This window comes from Oryx dammah, unplaced genomic scaffold, assembly GCF_014754425.2.
Source record: "Oryx dammah isolate SB20612 unplaced genomic scaffold, SCBI_Odam_1.1 HiC_scaffold_8, whole genome shotgun sequence".
In the NCBI taxonomy this organism is placed as follows: domain Eukaryota; kingdom Metazoa; phylum Chordata; class Mammalia; order Artiodactyla; family Bovidae; genus Oryx; species Oryx dammah.
Window position 1 is genome coordinate 28713520 of NW_024070192.1, and position 12801 is coordinate 28726320.

The 12801-nt window shown below is 46.2% G+C and overlaps 1 protein-coding gene across 3 annotated transcripts in view; it reads left to right on the forward strand.

Moving 5' to 3' along the window:
• SPECC1 (sperm antigen with calponin homology and coiled-coil domains 1) overlaps positions 1 to 12801 on the forward strand; it is a 170022-nt gene that overhangs the window by 125115 nt on the left and 32106 nt on the right. For all 3 annotated transcript variants that reach the window (XM_040245875.1, XM_040245876.1, XM_040245877.1), the window contains 4 exons: positions 460 to 560; positions 2390 to 2471; positions 5489 to 5645; positions 7103 to 7205. In XM_040245875.1, coding sequence (XP_040101809.1) covers positions 460 to 560; positions 2390 to 2471; positions 5489 to 5645; positions 7103 to 7205 — 443 coding nt within the window. The remainder of the gene's footprint in view (positions 1 to 459; positions 561 to 2389; positions 2472 to 5488; positions 5646 to 7102; positions 7206 to 12801) is intronic.

Genomic DNA, 12801 nt, shown 5'->3' on the forward strand with positions numbered 1-12801 from the left:
GCGCTGTTCTTAGAAGGAACCTGTATCCAAAACACACTGTATGTCTTCCCTTGATTGCATCAAATATGCTCATTGTACCAGGGGCCAGAGTAACAGCCAGTCCTAGGACGTTGTGTCTGCTGAAACAGTTTGCGGCTGAATTGGATTAAGATGAGCCTGCAGAGACGGGATAATACGAAGGCCCAGTGACATTTGATTGTGAAGGTGGAAAAGGAAAGAACAGTGTGGTTTGTCTAAGAGTGTCTTCTTGCCCGTGGCTGCCTGGTTACCTGTACGTTCTCCTGCTCCTTGTGTGTCCTTGACTAAGACCAGCCCCCATCTAGTTAACCCCCGACTCACTCCCCAGTTCAGCATGAGTCTAGACCAGAAGAGGGTGAAAGAGCATCAACAAGGCAGGAAGTATTATTTGCTGTTTCGAACTGGAACAGCCTAGAAACATCCTGGCTCTTTTCTTGGCAGGTGGAGCTGGGCAGAATATTTCTGTCCACAAGACCCCCCGCAGTCCCCTGAGTGGGATCCCTGTGAGGACGCCCCCAGCTGCCGCTGTTTCTCCAATGCAGGTATTGCCCATAGGGTGCAGGTGGGAGCCTGTGTCACGTAGTTACCCAGGCAACAAAAGGGTACCCAGTTCGTTTATTTTGAGGTACACTGATCATCTTTTTTGTTTATTTATTTATTAATTTTTGCCATGCCACGTGGCATGTGGGATCTTAGTTCCCTGACCAGGAATCAAACCCAGGCCCCCTGCAGTGGAAGTGATGAGTCTTAGCCACTGGACTGCCAGGGAAGTTTCTGAATATTGTTTTTAATAGGCCTAAAATAATAATAATGAAGCTTTCATCAAAAATTCTGCTCCAGTGCCTGGTGAGGGTCTGAGAGAGACGCTGTAAGCATCATACAGTTTTGTTGATGCCTCTTTCTTGGTTTTCCATAAGATGACACTATCAAAGTTTTCAGTTAAGTGAAGATTGTGTTTTTTATACTAGAGTGGGCATTGATCTTTTTCTCACATTTTTTTTTAATGCCCAGAGAGACTGCTTGCAATTTATAAATTCTTAAGGATTCACTGCATTAACCCTGTGTTGTGTTTGCCATCTCCTAAAGGTCTCAGACCAAAACTCCCTGGTATTTCTAAGAACAGGGCTTTTGATGTCACTAGCAGCACTCAGGGTTCTGCCTCTATGGAGCTGAGGTTGATGTACTTGTCAACAAGCTCTGTTGTCTGACATCCTTGGTAGTACGTCTATTGTTTGGGATCTCTTATGCTTTAAAAGAAAAATTTTATTTTATTTTTTTACTTTTTCATCCTTGAAGGTAATTCTACCACCTTCTATGTAAAACCAAATACAAGTTGTTTATTTTTTATGATAATCATTGTTTATTTAGTACAAGTAAAAGAGGTCATGCTTCATTTTCACCTATTTGTATTGAGCTATAACACAAGTTTGCTGGTAGATGTTTAACAACTGGCTGTTTAGGAGAAAGAGCCCTGATTTGTGGCGTTTGCCAGTTTCTCTGATGTCAGTGTTCCCATCATTGCTGATTTCTTTATCCACTCATCTGTTAATAGACATTAAGGTTGTTGCCACATCTTGGCTAATGTGAATAATGTTACAGTGAACATGGGTGTGCAAATATCCCTTCAAGACCCTGTTTTGTGTTCCTTGGGTAACCACCCAGAAGTGATATTGCTGGATCACATGGTAGTTCTGTTTTTATGTTTCTGAGCAACCTTCCTGCTGTTTTCCATATAACCTACCAACAGTACACAAGTGTTCTGATTTCTCACATCCTCACCAATACTTGTTTTTTCTATGGTTTTCTGCAATGACCATCCTCACAGGGGTGAGGTGATACCTCATTGTGGTTTTGATTTGCATTTTCCTAATGATTAGTGATATGGAACATCTTTGCGTGTGCCTGCTGGCCATTAAAAAAACAGTATGTTTACACACGTCCTTGAATATACATAGAATATTCCAGGAAGATGTTCACAGATGTGATGAGTAATAGTTGCCCCGGGGAGAAGGGGGTGATGGGAGCGAAAGGGAGACTGTGCTTTCACTCCGTGTCCTTTCTGTTCCTTTTGAGGATCCTGCCAATTGTGTCTCAGCCCACTCCCATATTCTTGCCTGGAGAATCCCAAGGACAGAGGAGCCTGGCAGGCTGCCGTCCATGGGGTCGCAAAGATTGGACATGACTGAGCAACTGAGCAAGCTTGCATGCATGCACTCCAGTTGCATTTATTACCTGTCCAGTTAAAGCAGTTGTTTTAAAAGGCACCCCCTGGTGATTCTAATGAGCTTGAGAACTATCGTATGTACACACACAAGCACGTACAGACACCACTTGTTCCTGGTGTGACTGGTGTGATGCCTTTTGGTTTCAGAGGCATTCTGCCTTCAGCGGTACTCGGCCAGCCAGCAAAGGAGTGACTCAACGCTTGGATCTCCCAGACCTTCCCCTCTCAGGTAAATCACTGTAGCACATTATTGGCCAGAGACATATTAATACATCTTTTGTTACCCAAATGTTATTGACCAGAGTGTTTCAGTATTCACTTACATAACAAATTGCCTGCTACGGGCGATTTTCTGTGAAAATCCCCTGGTCACTAAAGAGTTAAATAGAAAGTGCTTTTGACTTTGTGTTGTAAGGTGAACTTTTCTTCTCTCCTTTGCATGAAACTGAGCTTAGAAAAAGCTCATTTGTTTGTTGCAAATGATTCAAACTCTGAATATGTGTATTATGGCCGTGAGATCCCAGTTGTGTCCTGCTGGCTACAGGGTGCCTGAGTCTGGGAGAAATGTCAGGCTCTGGATGTCTTTTGCTTGTTTTACTAAATCTCAAGAGCATATCTCATCTTTAAAAGTAACTATTTTGAGAAAAAACTCTTATCTTCAGAGCTATTGCTCCCACAATTCCTAATATATGCCTGAGATCTTTGTCTTTGAGTGTAGACCTTTTCCTGTTGCTATGCCTTGTTTTTAAAAATTTAAATCCCCATGATGAAGCACCGCTGTGTCAGCAGGCCTCACGTGTCCCATTTTTGCTCCTTCTGCACCTGCCATGCCAATGGCTGATGTGAGGGAGCCATGGAGTGGGGACTGGGGCAGATGGCATGGACTTGAACCTTGGCCCTGCCACTTACAGTCTGGCTCTGGTGTGGTAATCCCAGCCCCTGGTGCTGTGGTTCCCTCGTCTCTGAGACAGAAGTCCTGTGGTCAGCCTCTGGGATGGCTTGGAGGATTGAGTGAACCCAGCCAGGCTGGTGCCAGAGCCTCGGAGGGACTGACTTTTGCCACCTGCCAGAGCCCCAAGACCTTGGCTGGGGTTGCCATTGTATAGAATGTGCACTGGGAGACGGATACATGTGTGTGAGGTCACTGCTGTGAGAAAACACAGAAAGAACACTGACTACCTGGTTCTTCGTGCCTGGAAAAAGGAGTTGTTGTTCAGTCACTAAGTCGTGTCCGGCTCTTTTGACCCCATGGACTGCAGCACGCCAAGCTTCCCTCTCCTTCATCATCTCCCAGAGTTTGCTCAAACTCATGTCCATTGAGTCGATGATGTCATCCAACCATCTCGTCCTCTGTTGCCCCCTTCTCCTCCTGCCCTCAATCTTTCCCAGCATCAGGATCTTTTTCAATGAGTCGGATCTTCGCATCAGCTGGTCAAAGTATGCCTCAGCTTCAGCACCAGTCCTTCCAATGAATATTCAGGGTTGATTTCCTTTAACATTGACTGATCTGATCTGCTTGCCATCCAGGGAAGAAGGAGCAAAAGCCAGAAACCTAGACCACATAGAGAGAAATCCTTTATTTTTCTAAGTGTAAAACAGTTTCTGTGACACTGAATAAAAAAGGAAACCCACTCTTCTCATTTTTGATCATGGTCGAGCACAGATTTATCCGTAAAACAGTTGTTTCTGTGACTGTAAACTCTTTCACCTCACCAACTTATTTTTTTCCCTTCTGAATTTTGTTTTCTTTTTTCCTGGACTTAATAAGATTTTATTTTAGCCTTAGATAAACACTGACATTGAGAATTTAAAGATGACTTTGGCCCTTTCCTTGCATTTTACAAGTGAAAGGCTCAGGTCCTAAAGAGCTTAATCAATTTACAAGAGCCACACACTGCTTGTGAGGAGCCTGGAAATGACCTGCTTTCCAGCCAGCCTGTAGCGTCATGTCCCTAGAAGCTGCAGGACCAGGGTTAATGCACTGTTTTTTGTTTTTCCCTTTAGTGATGTAAATGCTGTGATTCTCTGCTCTTCCCACCTCATTAGCCACACTCCCAACCTGACCACCATAATTGATGCTAATAGCTATACAAGTGTTGTTTTCCCCCGCTGTTTATGGCCTCGAAGGAGGGGACCGTGGGCTCAGCCTGGTCGCTGGCTGCTTGTGGCATCGAGCAGGTGACCAGGTTCCCACTCCCGAGTCATCTGTATGTCCAGCTAGACAGTTGCAGGAGTCTTCTCCCAATCTGTACCTCAGTGGTCCTCTAGGAAATAGCCTCAAGGGGGTTCAGCCTGTTTCCTTAGCTATTTTGCCTCAGACTACAGTGACAGCAGAGACGAGCCTCAGAAGAAATGTTCTCACTGATTCCTAGAGAGCCAGGACCTGTGGCTGGCATGACATCCTATCCAATGAAGTGGGCCTCATTCCTGGTGCCCAGCGTTTCTACCTGATGACCTACCAGGCGTCTTCCTGCCACACCCTCGCCCAAGTGCCCATCAATAGAACATGGGCTTTTCCTAGGGACAGGCTGGTCTGGTGGCCCTGACCCTGTTGCACCTGCGGAGGCTCTTAGGAGCAAGGCCTCTGGTCAGTGCGCTGCTGGTGCCATCCTGAAGCTCAGAGTAACTGTTGAACAAGGGCAGCTTGGCATTGGTCCCTGTGGATCATGGAGCTGGTCCTGCCTGGATAGTCCTTTCTAGAAAACACCATGTCCCTATTAGCATTTTTATCACCCAGCCCAGAACATGTTATGTGTGTATCTCTATCTGAATCTGGGGTGTGGTAAAGAATCAGCCCGCCAACAATGGGGTTCAACGGGATTGAACGAGACGTGGGTTCAATCCGTGGGTCGGGAAGATCCCCTGGAGGAGGGCATGCAACCCACTCCCATATTATTGCCTGGAGAATCCCATGGACAGAGGAGCCTGGTGGGCTACAGTCCATGGGGTCGTGCAGAGTCCGACACACCTGACCTGACCCAGCACACGGAGATGATTTACAGTGTTGTCTTGGTCTCAGGTGTGCCGCACAGTGATTCAGTATCTGTTGTGTGTTCTTTTATACAATTTTAGAGGAGTGTAGCTGGTGTACAGTGTGTGCTGGTTTCAGGTGTGCTGCACAGTGACTCGGTGCCTGTTGTGTGCTTGTACACGACACTGATGTGAGGACTGAGTGTAAGTACTGGACAGTGTGACCTTTCCAGTCTCTTCTCCTCCAGGACAGTAATCATATTGTTGTCCCCACAGATCTCCTGAAAGGAAGAGCTGAGGACCTGAAGCCAAACCCTTATCTCCGCAAGAGCCCCTCTCTCGAGTCCCTGAGCAGACCCCCTTCTCTGGCCTTCGGGGGCTCCAGGCTGCTGGGCACCTCCCCTGGGGGCTGGAAGCCGCAGAGCAAACTCAGGTACCCATCAGAGCCTGTACCTCCCACCTTTGCAGCACCACACCAGCTATTCTGGCAATTTATAAGGCTCCAGCCAGAAGTATCTTCCTTCTGTCCTGTCATGCTTCTCCTCCTCGGTCCACCCTCCCCTGAGGTTGCAGCCCACTCCCGGTAGCACGGACACCCCCTTTTCGGCCTGTGCTGTCTGACCTCCATTTGTATTTAATTCCCTGCTACACACTGTGTGTGCTTTTGCCTCACTTGGACTGTAATTTGGTGGACAGCAAATACTTCATCCTGACGCTTGGATCGCTCTCAGCCCCTCGTGTTGTGCTGCACAGAGCTGCTCACTCAGTAAATATTTACGAATAGGCAGGTGGATAAATGCACAAAATTGGCTACTTGAGGAGTAATGGCTTTTTAACAAACATTAGAACTACCATTATGAGTATTAGAAAAGGGTTTTATAAAAGTCTGAACACCTCAGTTCAGCCATTGTCAAATCTTTGGGTGTGGTCTGTTTCTGGACCCAAATAGATGAAGTCATATCTTTCAGAGGTTTAATTTAAAGCCCCAGTTGTTACATTTCTGTCTTGTTTATGTACAGGGGATTTAAATAATCAAAACAGGTTTTCAGGACCAGAATTAGTGCTATCCCAAAATTATTCTTTTTTTTTTTGTACCAGAAATGCATACAAACAGACTATGTGTATTTTTCCATACTATTTATATTATACCTTCATCGTAAAAGGTTAAATTAGTGAGGCTAATTTATTATTTCAATTTTATATTCATGTCATTGAGACAAGCTGATAATAGAAATTTACTTTGGTAATTTTCGTATTATTATTATTGCAGTCATGTCTATTTTCTTCTTCTTTTTTTTTTAAGAAAACTGGTAAATGTTTCGTTTATTAAGACACTCTTTTCCAAGCCTTCATTTTAGTCTTCCCTAATTTGTCATGCCTAGAAATTTGGCTCTCAGTGATGAATTAAGACCAGGCATGGTGAACACTTGCAAAGTCACAATAACTTCATTGTTAATGGTGACACTGACCATATAAACTCCATTCCCATCACCTCCCATAAGCAACTAGTCTGGGGTTTTTAAAATGCTCTTCCAGTATTCCTTGTATATGTTATTGTAGAAGTAGGTTGTAGCTTCGTAACATGTACTGTTTTCTATAGGTGTCTTTAATTTAAATGACGCTATACTTAATAAATAAAAGGCTAGAAGGATAGAGCAGCAGATGGATTAAAAAAAAAAAAACCCTCACAAGACTCCTGAAAGCCAGGAAGCACAGTTCCCTTTCTGCTTCATACCGTGAAATTTAATAAAAACGTGCTGTTAATGGGGCTGGTGGGCGATTTCTTTAGAGTCTCATTGGACAGACCTTGACTTTTGCTTTTCACATCTAGTTAGTTATTTTCTGTGTATTTGTGGACTCTAAACGTCAGCATCTCCACTTTCTAACTAGTGTGGAAAGAAGAGACCCTCTGGCGGCCCTGGCCCGGGAATATGGCGGCTCCAAGCGCAACGCTCTCCTCAGGTGGTGCCAGAGGAAGACAGAGGGCTACGCGGTAAGGCCAGGGGCCGTCAGCGTCCAGCAGGCTTGGGCGGGCGGCAGCCTGTGTCCTGCATGTGCACCGGCCGGGGCAGGCCCGTGTGCCTGTTGGTGTCGGCTCTGTTCTTCCAGGCGGGGCTGCTGGCGGGGGGGCGGGGGCAGGGTAGGACCCCGAGGACCCATCACAACTTCCAGCAGACGTGACCTCACTGTGGGCCTGCATCCCCTAGGACGGCCTTTTTATTTTCTCAGAGGCCGAGTAAACCCCCAGCAGTGCTCCTGCCCGGCTGCTCCGCCCAAGGAGGCAGCTTTCACTAAATCATCTTCAAAAGATGGTGCCTTTTTCTGATTGACACAAAGACCCCACATGATGGGCCTTCAGTCTCTTCTGAGGTTAGGAGGTGCTCATATTTAGTTGGAGAGTTTCTGTTTTTGTTTTCTGTGGAGGTTGAACATAAAAGGAATACTTGATATAAGTTTGGTTTTTTATAATGAAATGTCATACACAAAGATAAAAGTGTGTAAATCATAGTTTATCGAATGACTGTGGATGTGAAAACCCAGAGTCATGTCTAGGAGCGGAGCACAGCTGGGCCCACACCACTCATGTGACTTCCCCGTCGTAGCCCCCATGACCTCCACAAGGGACTCTGTCCCTAGTTCTGTTTCTGCTGGTTTTCTATAAAACTTAGGGTCCCTAAATACCATATCCATTTTGTCTGCATTTGAACTTTAAAGAAATGGAATTAAAACCTGTAGTATTTCCATCTTTGTTTTTAAATTGTTGAGATTTACCTGTGTTGTTGCCTGTGAGTATGGTTTATTCGTTTCCTTCTCCGATAGTAACCTATGGTATGATCACATCATTGTTTACTTACCTGTTCTGTTGTCGATGGACAGGTGAGTGACTTCCAGTCTGGGGCTCTTACAAATCTGGTGTGTTCTGTTGGTATGTTCTGGTAATGCCTCTCAGAACCCACATGTCCATTCCTTCTGGGTCTACACCTAGAAATGGACCAGGTGGGCCACAGGATGTACGTGTGTTCTAATGCGGTAGATCGTGCCGCACAGATTTCCCAAGCAATTGTACGCTGCTATCGCCCACCAGTGACTTGGGTGATTTATGTTTTCTCTACTTTCTCCGTAGCACTTGCTGCTGTTGGTTTTGTTGCTCCCAGTCACTGGGGCATGTGTGACAAGAGGTCTCACTCAGGCTGTGGCTTACTTTCCCTGCTGGCAGGTGAGGTTGAGCTCCTCTCTTGTGCTCCTTGTACGTCCCCGCTGTCTTTCCTTGGATGCCTGCTCAAGCCTTTGCCCATTTTTAGAATCAGATTGTCTTTCTTTGCTTGTTGCTTTCACGGATTCTTTATACATTCTGCACACAGGTCCTTAGTCAAATAGACAATATCATTTCCCAGGGTGGTTGAATTTTCACTCTTCCTTTAAACACAGTTCTTCATTTTAATTAAGTCCAATTTATCAGTCTCTTCTCTGATGATTAGTGCATTTTGTTTCTGTTTAAGAAATCTTTGTTGCACGGTCATTACACATCGTTTTATGTTTTCTTCTGAAAGTTGGACTGTTTTACCTTCCTGTTAATTAGGTGTCTTCTTTAAAACTGCTACCTCCTTCACTCTCCTTATTCAGGGTCAGCCCCCTCCCCCACATCTTTACCCTATTTTTCTACAAATACTGAAACTGTTGGCACCATGACACTCCTTTCCCAATGTCCAGCTTTGAGGGGCAAGAAGACCGGGCCTCAGCTGAGAGTCAGCCCAGAGGGCCAGGCAGAGCCAGGTTCTCTGTGCAGCAGTAGTCAAGTGTCTCCAATTCAGACTGTACCCAAGAAAAAAGTGGCCCATATCTGAGTCTCTTCATTTTCTATTAAAAATGTAAAGAAAAAATCAGGGTCATGACCAACAATAGAGGCCCCCCAGGTACAAACGTGCTTTTGGCCCGTCGTTCTCTTGGCTCCTCTGTCACTCTGTGTGTCCACCTTTCCTCAAGGTTCAGATACCCTGCAAAGGCAGGTAGGTGCCTGAGTGATAGCATCCCCACCAGGACAGGAGTCGGGGATGAAAGCTGGTTACGGGACATTTCAGGGTGAGGGAAGTGGGCCTGGTGACCAAAGAGGAAGCCGGGTAGGACTCATCAGCCAGGCACAAGGTCTGATGGCAGTGAGTCCCACCAAGTCCTGGTGGTCAGCGGCACTATCATTTCTTGCTTTACAGAAATGGGTGAGGGATGTGCTGGAATGGTTATGAAAAGAATATTAAAAATTCCAGAAGGAATCGGCCCTTGAATGCAGAAGGTCATTGAAATTAGGTCACAAGAGGGTTAGACAAGATATTTCCAATCATGAGAGTGATGGTGTTTCTTGCTGTCTTGCTTTCTTTTGCTCTGTTTTCTTTTGTGAACATCTTGAACTTGTTTTCAAAGCATCTCACATTGGATGAAGCCCAAACTTATTTTGCCTGAAGAGTATCTTTCATTCATTGTTAAGTCTCTGTAAACTTAGGGAGAAATGCAAATCATATGTGTCTGATTTATCTACTCTTCAAAAAATATCCTCTGTCTAGACCTGTTTGTCTAAGACAGCCCTCCAAAGCTTGTTCTCTCCTATTTGGGAAGCCAGAATTAAACTGTAGAAAACTCAAAACGGTTCAAAAACCATCTTTTGAAAAAATGATAACCATGTAATTTTGACTGAAAATAGTTTCTTTTTACCAAAGTATAGTGTGATAGGTTAGATCAGAATCCTCCTTATATTAATTCAGTGGGTTTTTATCGAGATGCCAGGTTGGTGCCACATAATATTTAACTGCTGGGAAGTCATCCATGAATGAAACGGGTGACACCTCTGCTCCTGTGGAAACTACATTCTCGTGGGGATGACAATTAATTAAAATTTAAATATGAAATATGTACCAGATTGGAAGATGGAATGTGCTGGGGAAAAAACATAAAGCCAGGAAAGAGGATTGGGAATGTCAGGTGTGGGGGTGCAGTCTTAACAGGAAGGTGGGAGAGGTGATGGTTCAGCTCACCTGGAGAAGGTGAGGACTTGTGTTTATCTCACACCAGGCTCAAAAGGGCATGGCCTTAGGGATGTCTCAGTTGGAGTTTAAGTAACTGCAGGTGGCTGCTCTGTACAGCAGCACCGAGGGTTAGATGAGCAGGCATGGGTCACCCCACATGAAGTCCGGCAGTAAACAGGCCTGCACTGTGGGGAGGGGTCTGCACGGAGCCACTCTTATCAAAAGGAGACCCTTCTAGACAGTCCACTCAACTCAGATTCCTTTGGGCCTTTTTGGAAAAAGACTCCAGGAAGGCCCCACAGACTCCTCCCCGTGGGTCTGATGCTGGCCATGCCTTCAGCTGCATCCCCACCCCACTCCTACCCATGGAACCCCCAGTCTCTCTCTCTCCATCTGCTTTTCCTTCCCTCTCAGGGGTGTGACATAGAGGTTTCCGTCTCTAAGGTCATTACCAGGAAGCCTTCTAAAGGAGCAGAAACTTGAGATGGTGGATAAAGGAGCAGACTTCTAAGAATGACGCTCAGTGCCCCTCACCCTATGGACTTGCTCCCAAGTGTGGCAAAGGGGCGATCACCCAGGTAGACCTAACACATAAACCTGTAAAAGTCGAGTCTCCTCTGAAGCATAATGACCCACACACTTGGTGGATTTGAAGGTGAAAACGACGTGTGAGGAGGAGCTGACGGCCAGAGAGGAAAACGGGACTTCCCAGCATAAAGCCTTGGAGCACCGAGGTCCTGTGACATCCAGGAAGCGCCGTGGGGCCCCCAGCAGTTGTGAAGTGAACAGGCTAGTCCTTCTCTGCCTGTCCTGATGCCCTCAGACCTCAGCCAGGCTGAGGGTGTGCAGCTTGCTGGGCCTCAGCCAAGGGACCTTGACCTGAAACAACGATGAGTGCGTGATCCTGGGGCACCCCTCCAACCCCCCGGGAAGCATGATGGGGCCCAGCCACCCTGCCCTCCGCAGGCAGCACCTTGGCTGTGCTCCCAGACCCTGGACTGTGGTGGCCCACACTGGCAAGTCAATCCGGGTCATACAGCAACATCACGAGTCCACCTGTGAGTGGATTCCCTCCCATGGCCTCCAGGACGGAGTCTAGCCAGACGGACACCTGGACGTCTGACGTGAACAACCGGGCGGGGCTCCCCGGACTTCTGACCCACCAGTCACCAGCCAACAATTAGTGGGTGTCGTGCACACTGCCGGATTTACAGCAACAGAATTCTAGTCAAGCGAAGTTAGTGGGGTCTAGAGGTAACAGAGAGTGCCCCCAGTTCTCCCTTAGGTCAGATTGTGTGCTTATATGATCAGGCAGGGACAGGCTTTGCTTCTTTGGGTCCTTAGTGTATCACTCATTGTTCCTATTCCTGTGTTTCTGTCTACAGCACACTGGTTCCCTGAGGCTCAGGCATGACTTTCCCATTCGAGGTTTCTCAGTGTTGCCGGGGCCTCTGCCTGTGGGGTCCCGAGTCCTTAGGTCTGGTCGGGGTCAGGCACAGCACTTTATAAATGTTCCTGGTGATGAATGTGTAGTTGGCACTGAGCACCCAGGCGGGGTGGCAGAATCTAAAATGCCCTGTGATCTCTGCTCCCTGGCATTTCTCCCACAGTCACACTGTGTTCATGGCAAAAGGCATTTGACAGTGTAGTTAAAAGTTGCTGGTGAATTGGCCCTAGAACAGGAAGGGAGATTACCTGTGTGGGCCTAACCCCATCACATGATGGCCGCTGCTGGGTTGGAGATGGGAGGGGAACCTGGGGAAAGGAGCTGAGAACAGCCTCCAGTTGCTGACGGCCAACAAGGAAATGGGGAACTTGGCCTTACAGATGTAGAAACTTGTCTCCAACCTGGACAGACCTGCAGGCAGATTCATCCCAGAGCTGCCAGGCGACGCTCAGCTGACAGTGGATTTCAGCCTTGGGGAACCCTGAGCTGAGAACCGGCTATACTGGCTGACCTCTGACCTTCAGGAACTGTGAGCTCACAAACAGGTCACTGGGCCCCAGAATTTGTTACACAGCAAAAGAAAACTAATACAATGACAGAAAGCAGTAAAAATGCCTGGCTATTCCTAGCCAGACTGTTTTCAAATTATGTTTCCCGTAAGGGTGAACTTGGGTATCATTTTACATATTTCCTTCTACGTCAATACTGCTCTAATGCTTTGACACTTGAAGTCTGAGGCCTTTAAAACTTTTAAACTCAGCCTGTTAAAACTTGCTGTGTCCTGCCTATGTCCTTGACCAGATAAATCACCAGTGTCGGCCTCCCAGTCAAGGTGCCACCCATGGAATATACCCTTTAACACAGAAACTGTGTTTATTAGTATTTATTTCAAGGAAATAGTTATGGATGCCTATGAAGATACCATTTCAAGCAAATTTATCATGTTTTATTCATTTAAAATTATTTTTAAAGAACTGGAAGTGATACAAATATCTAATAATAGGGTAATCAAATGAATTTCGGTATGTGTGTACAGTGTAATATAATATAACCCTTAAAAGTCATACTTTGAACAAATATATCTTAAAACAGTGGGGAAAAATGTACCTAGTGCATTAAGTCAAAAA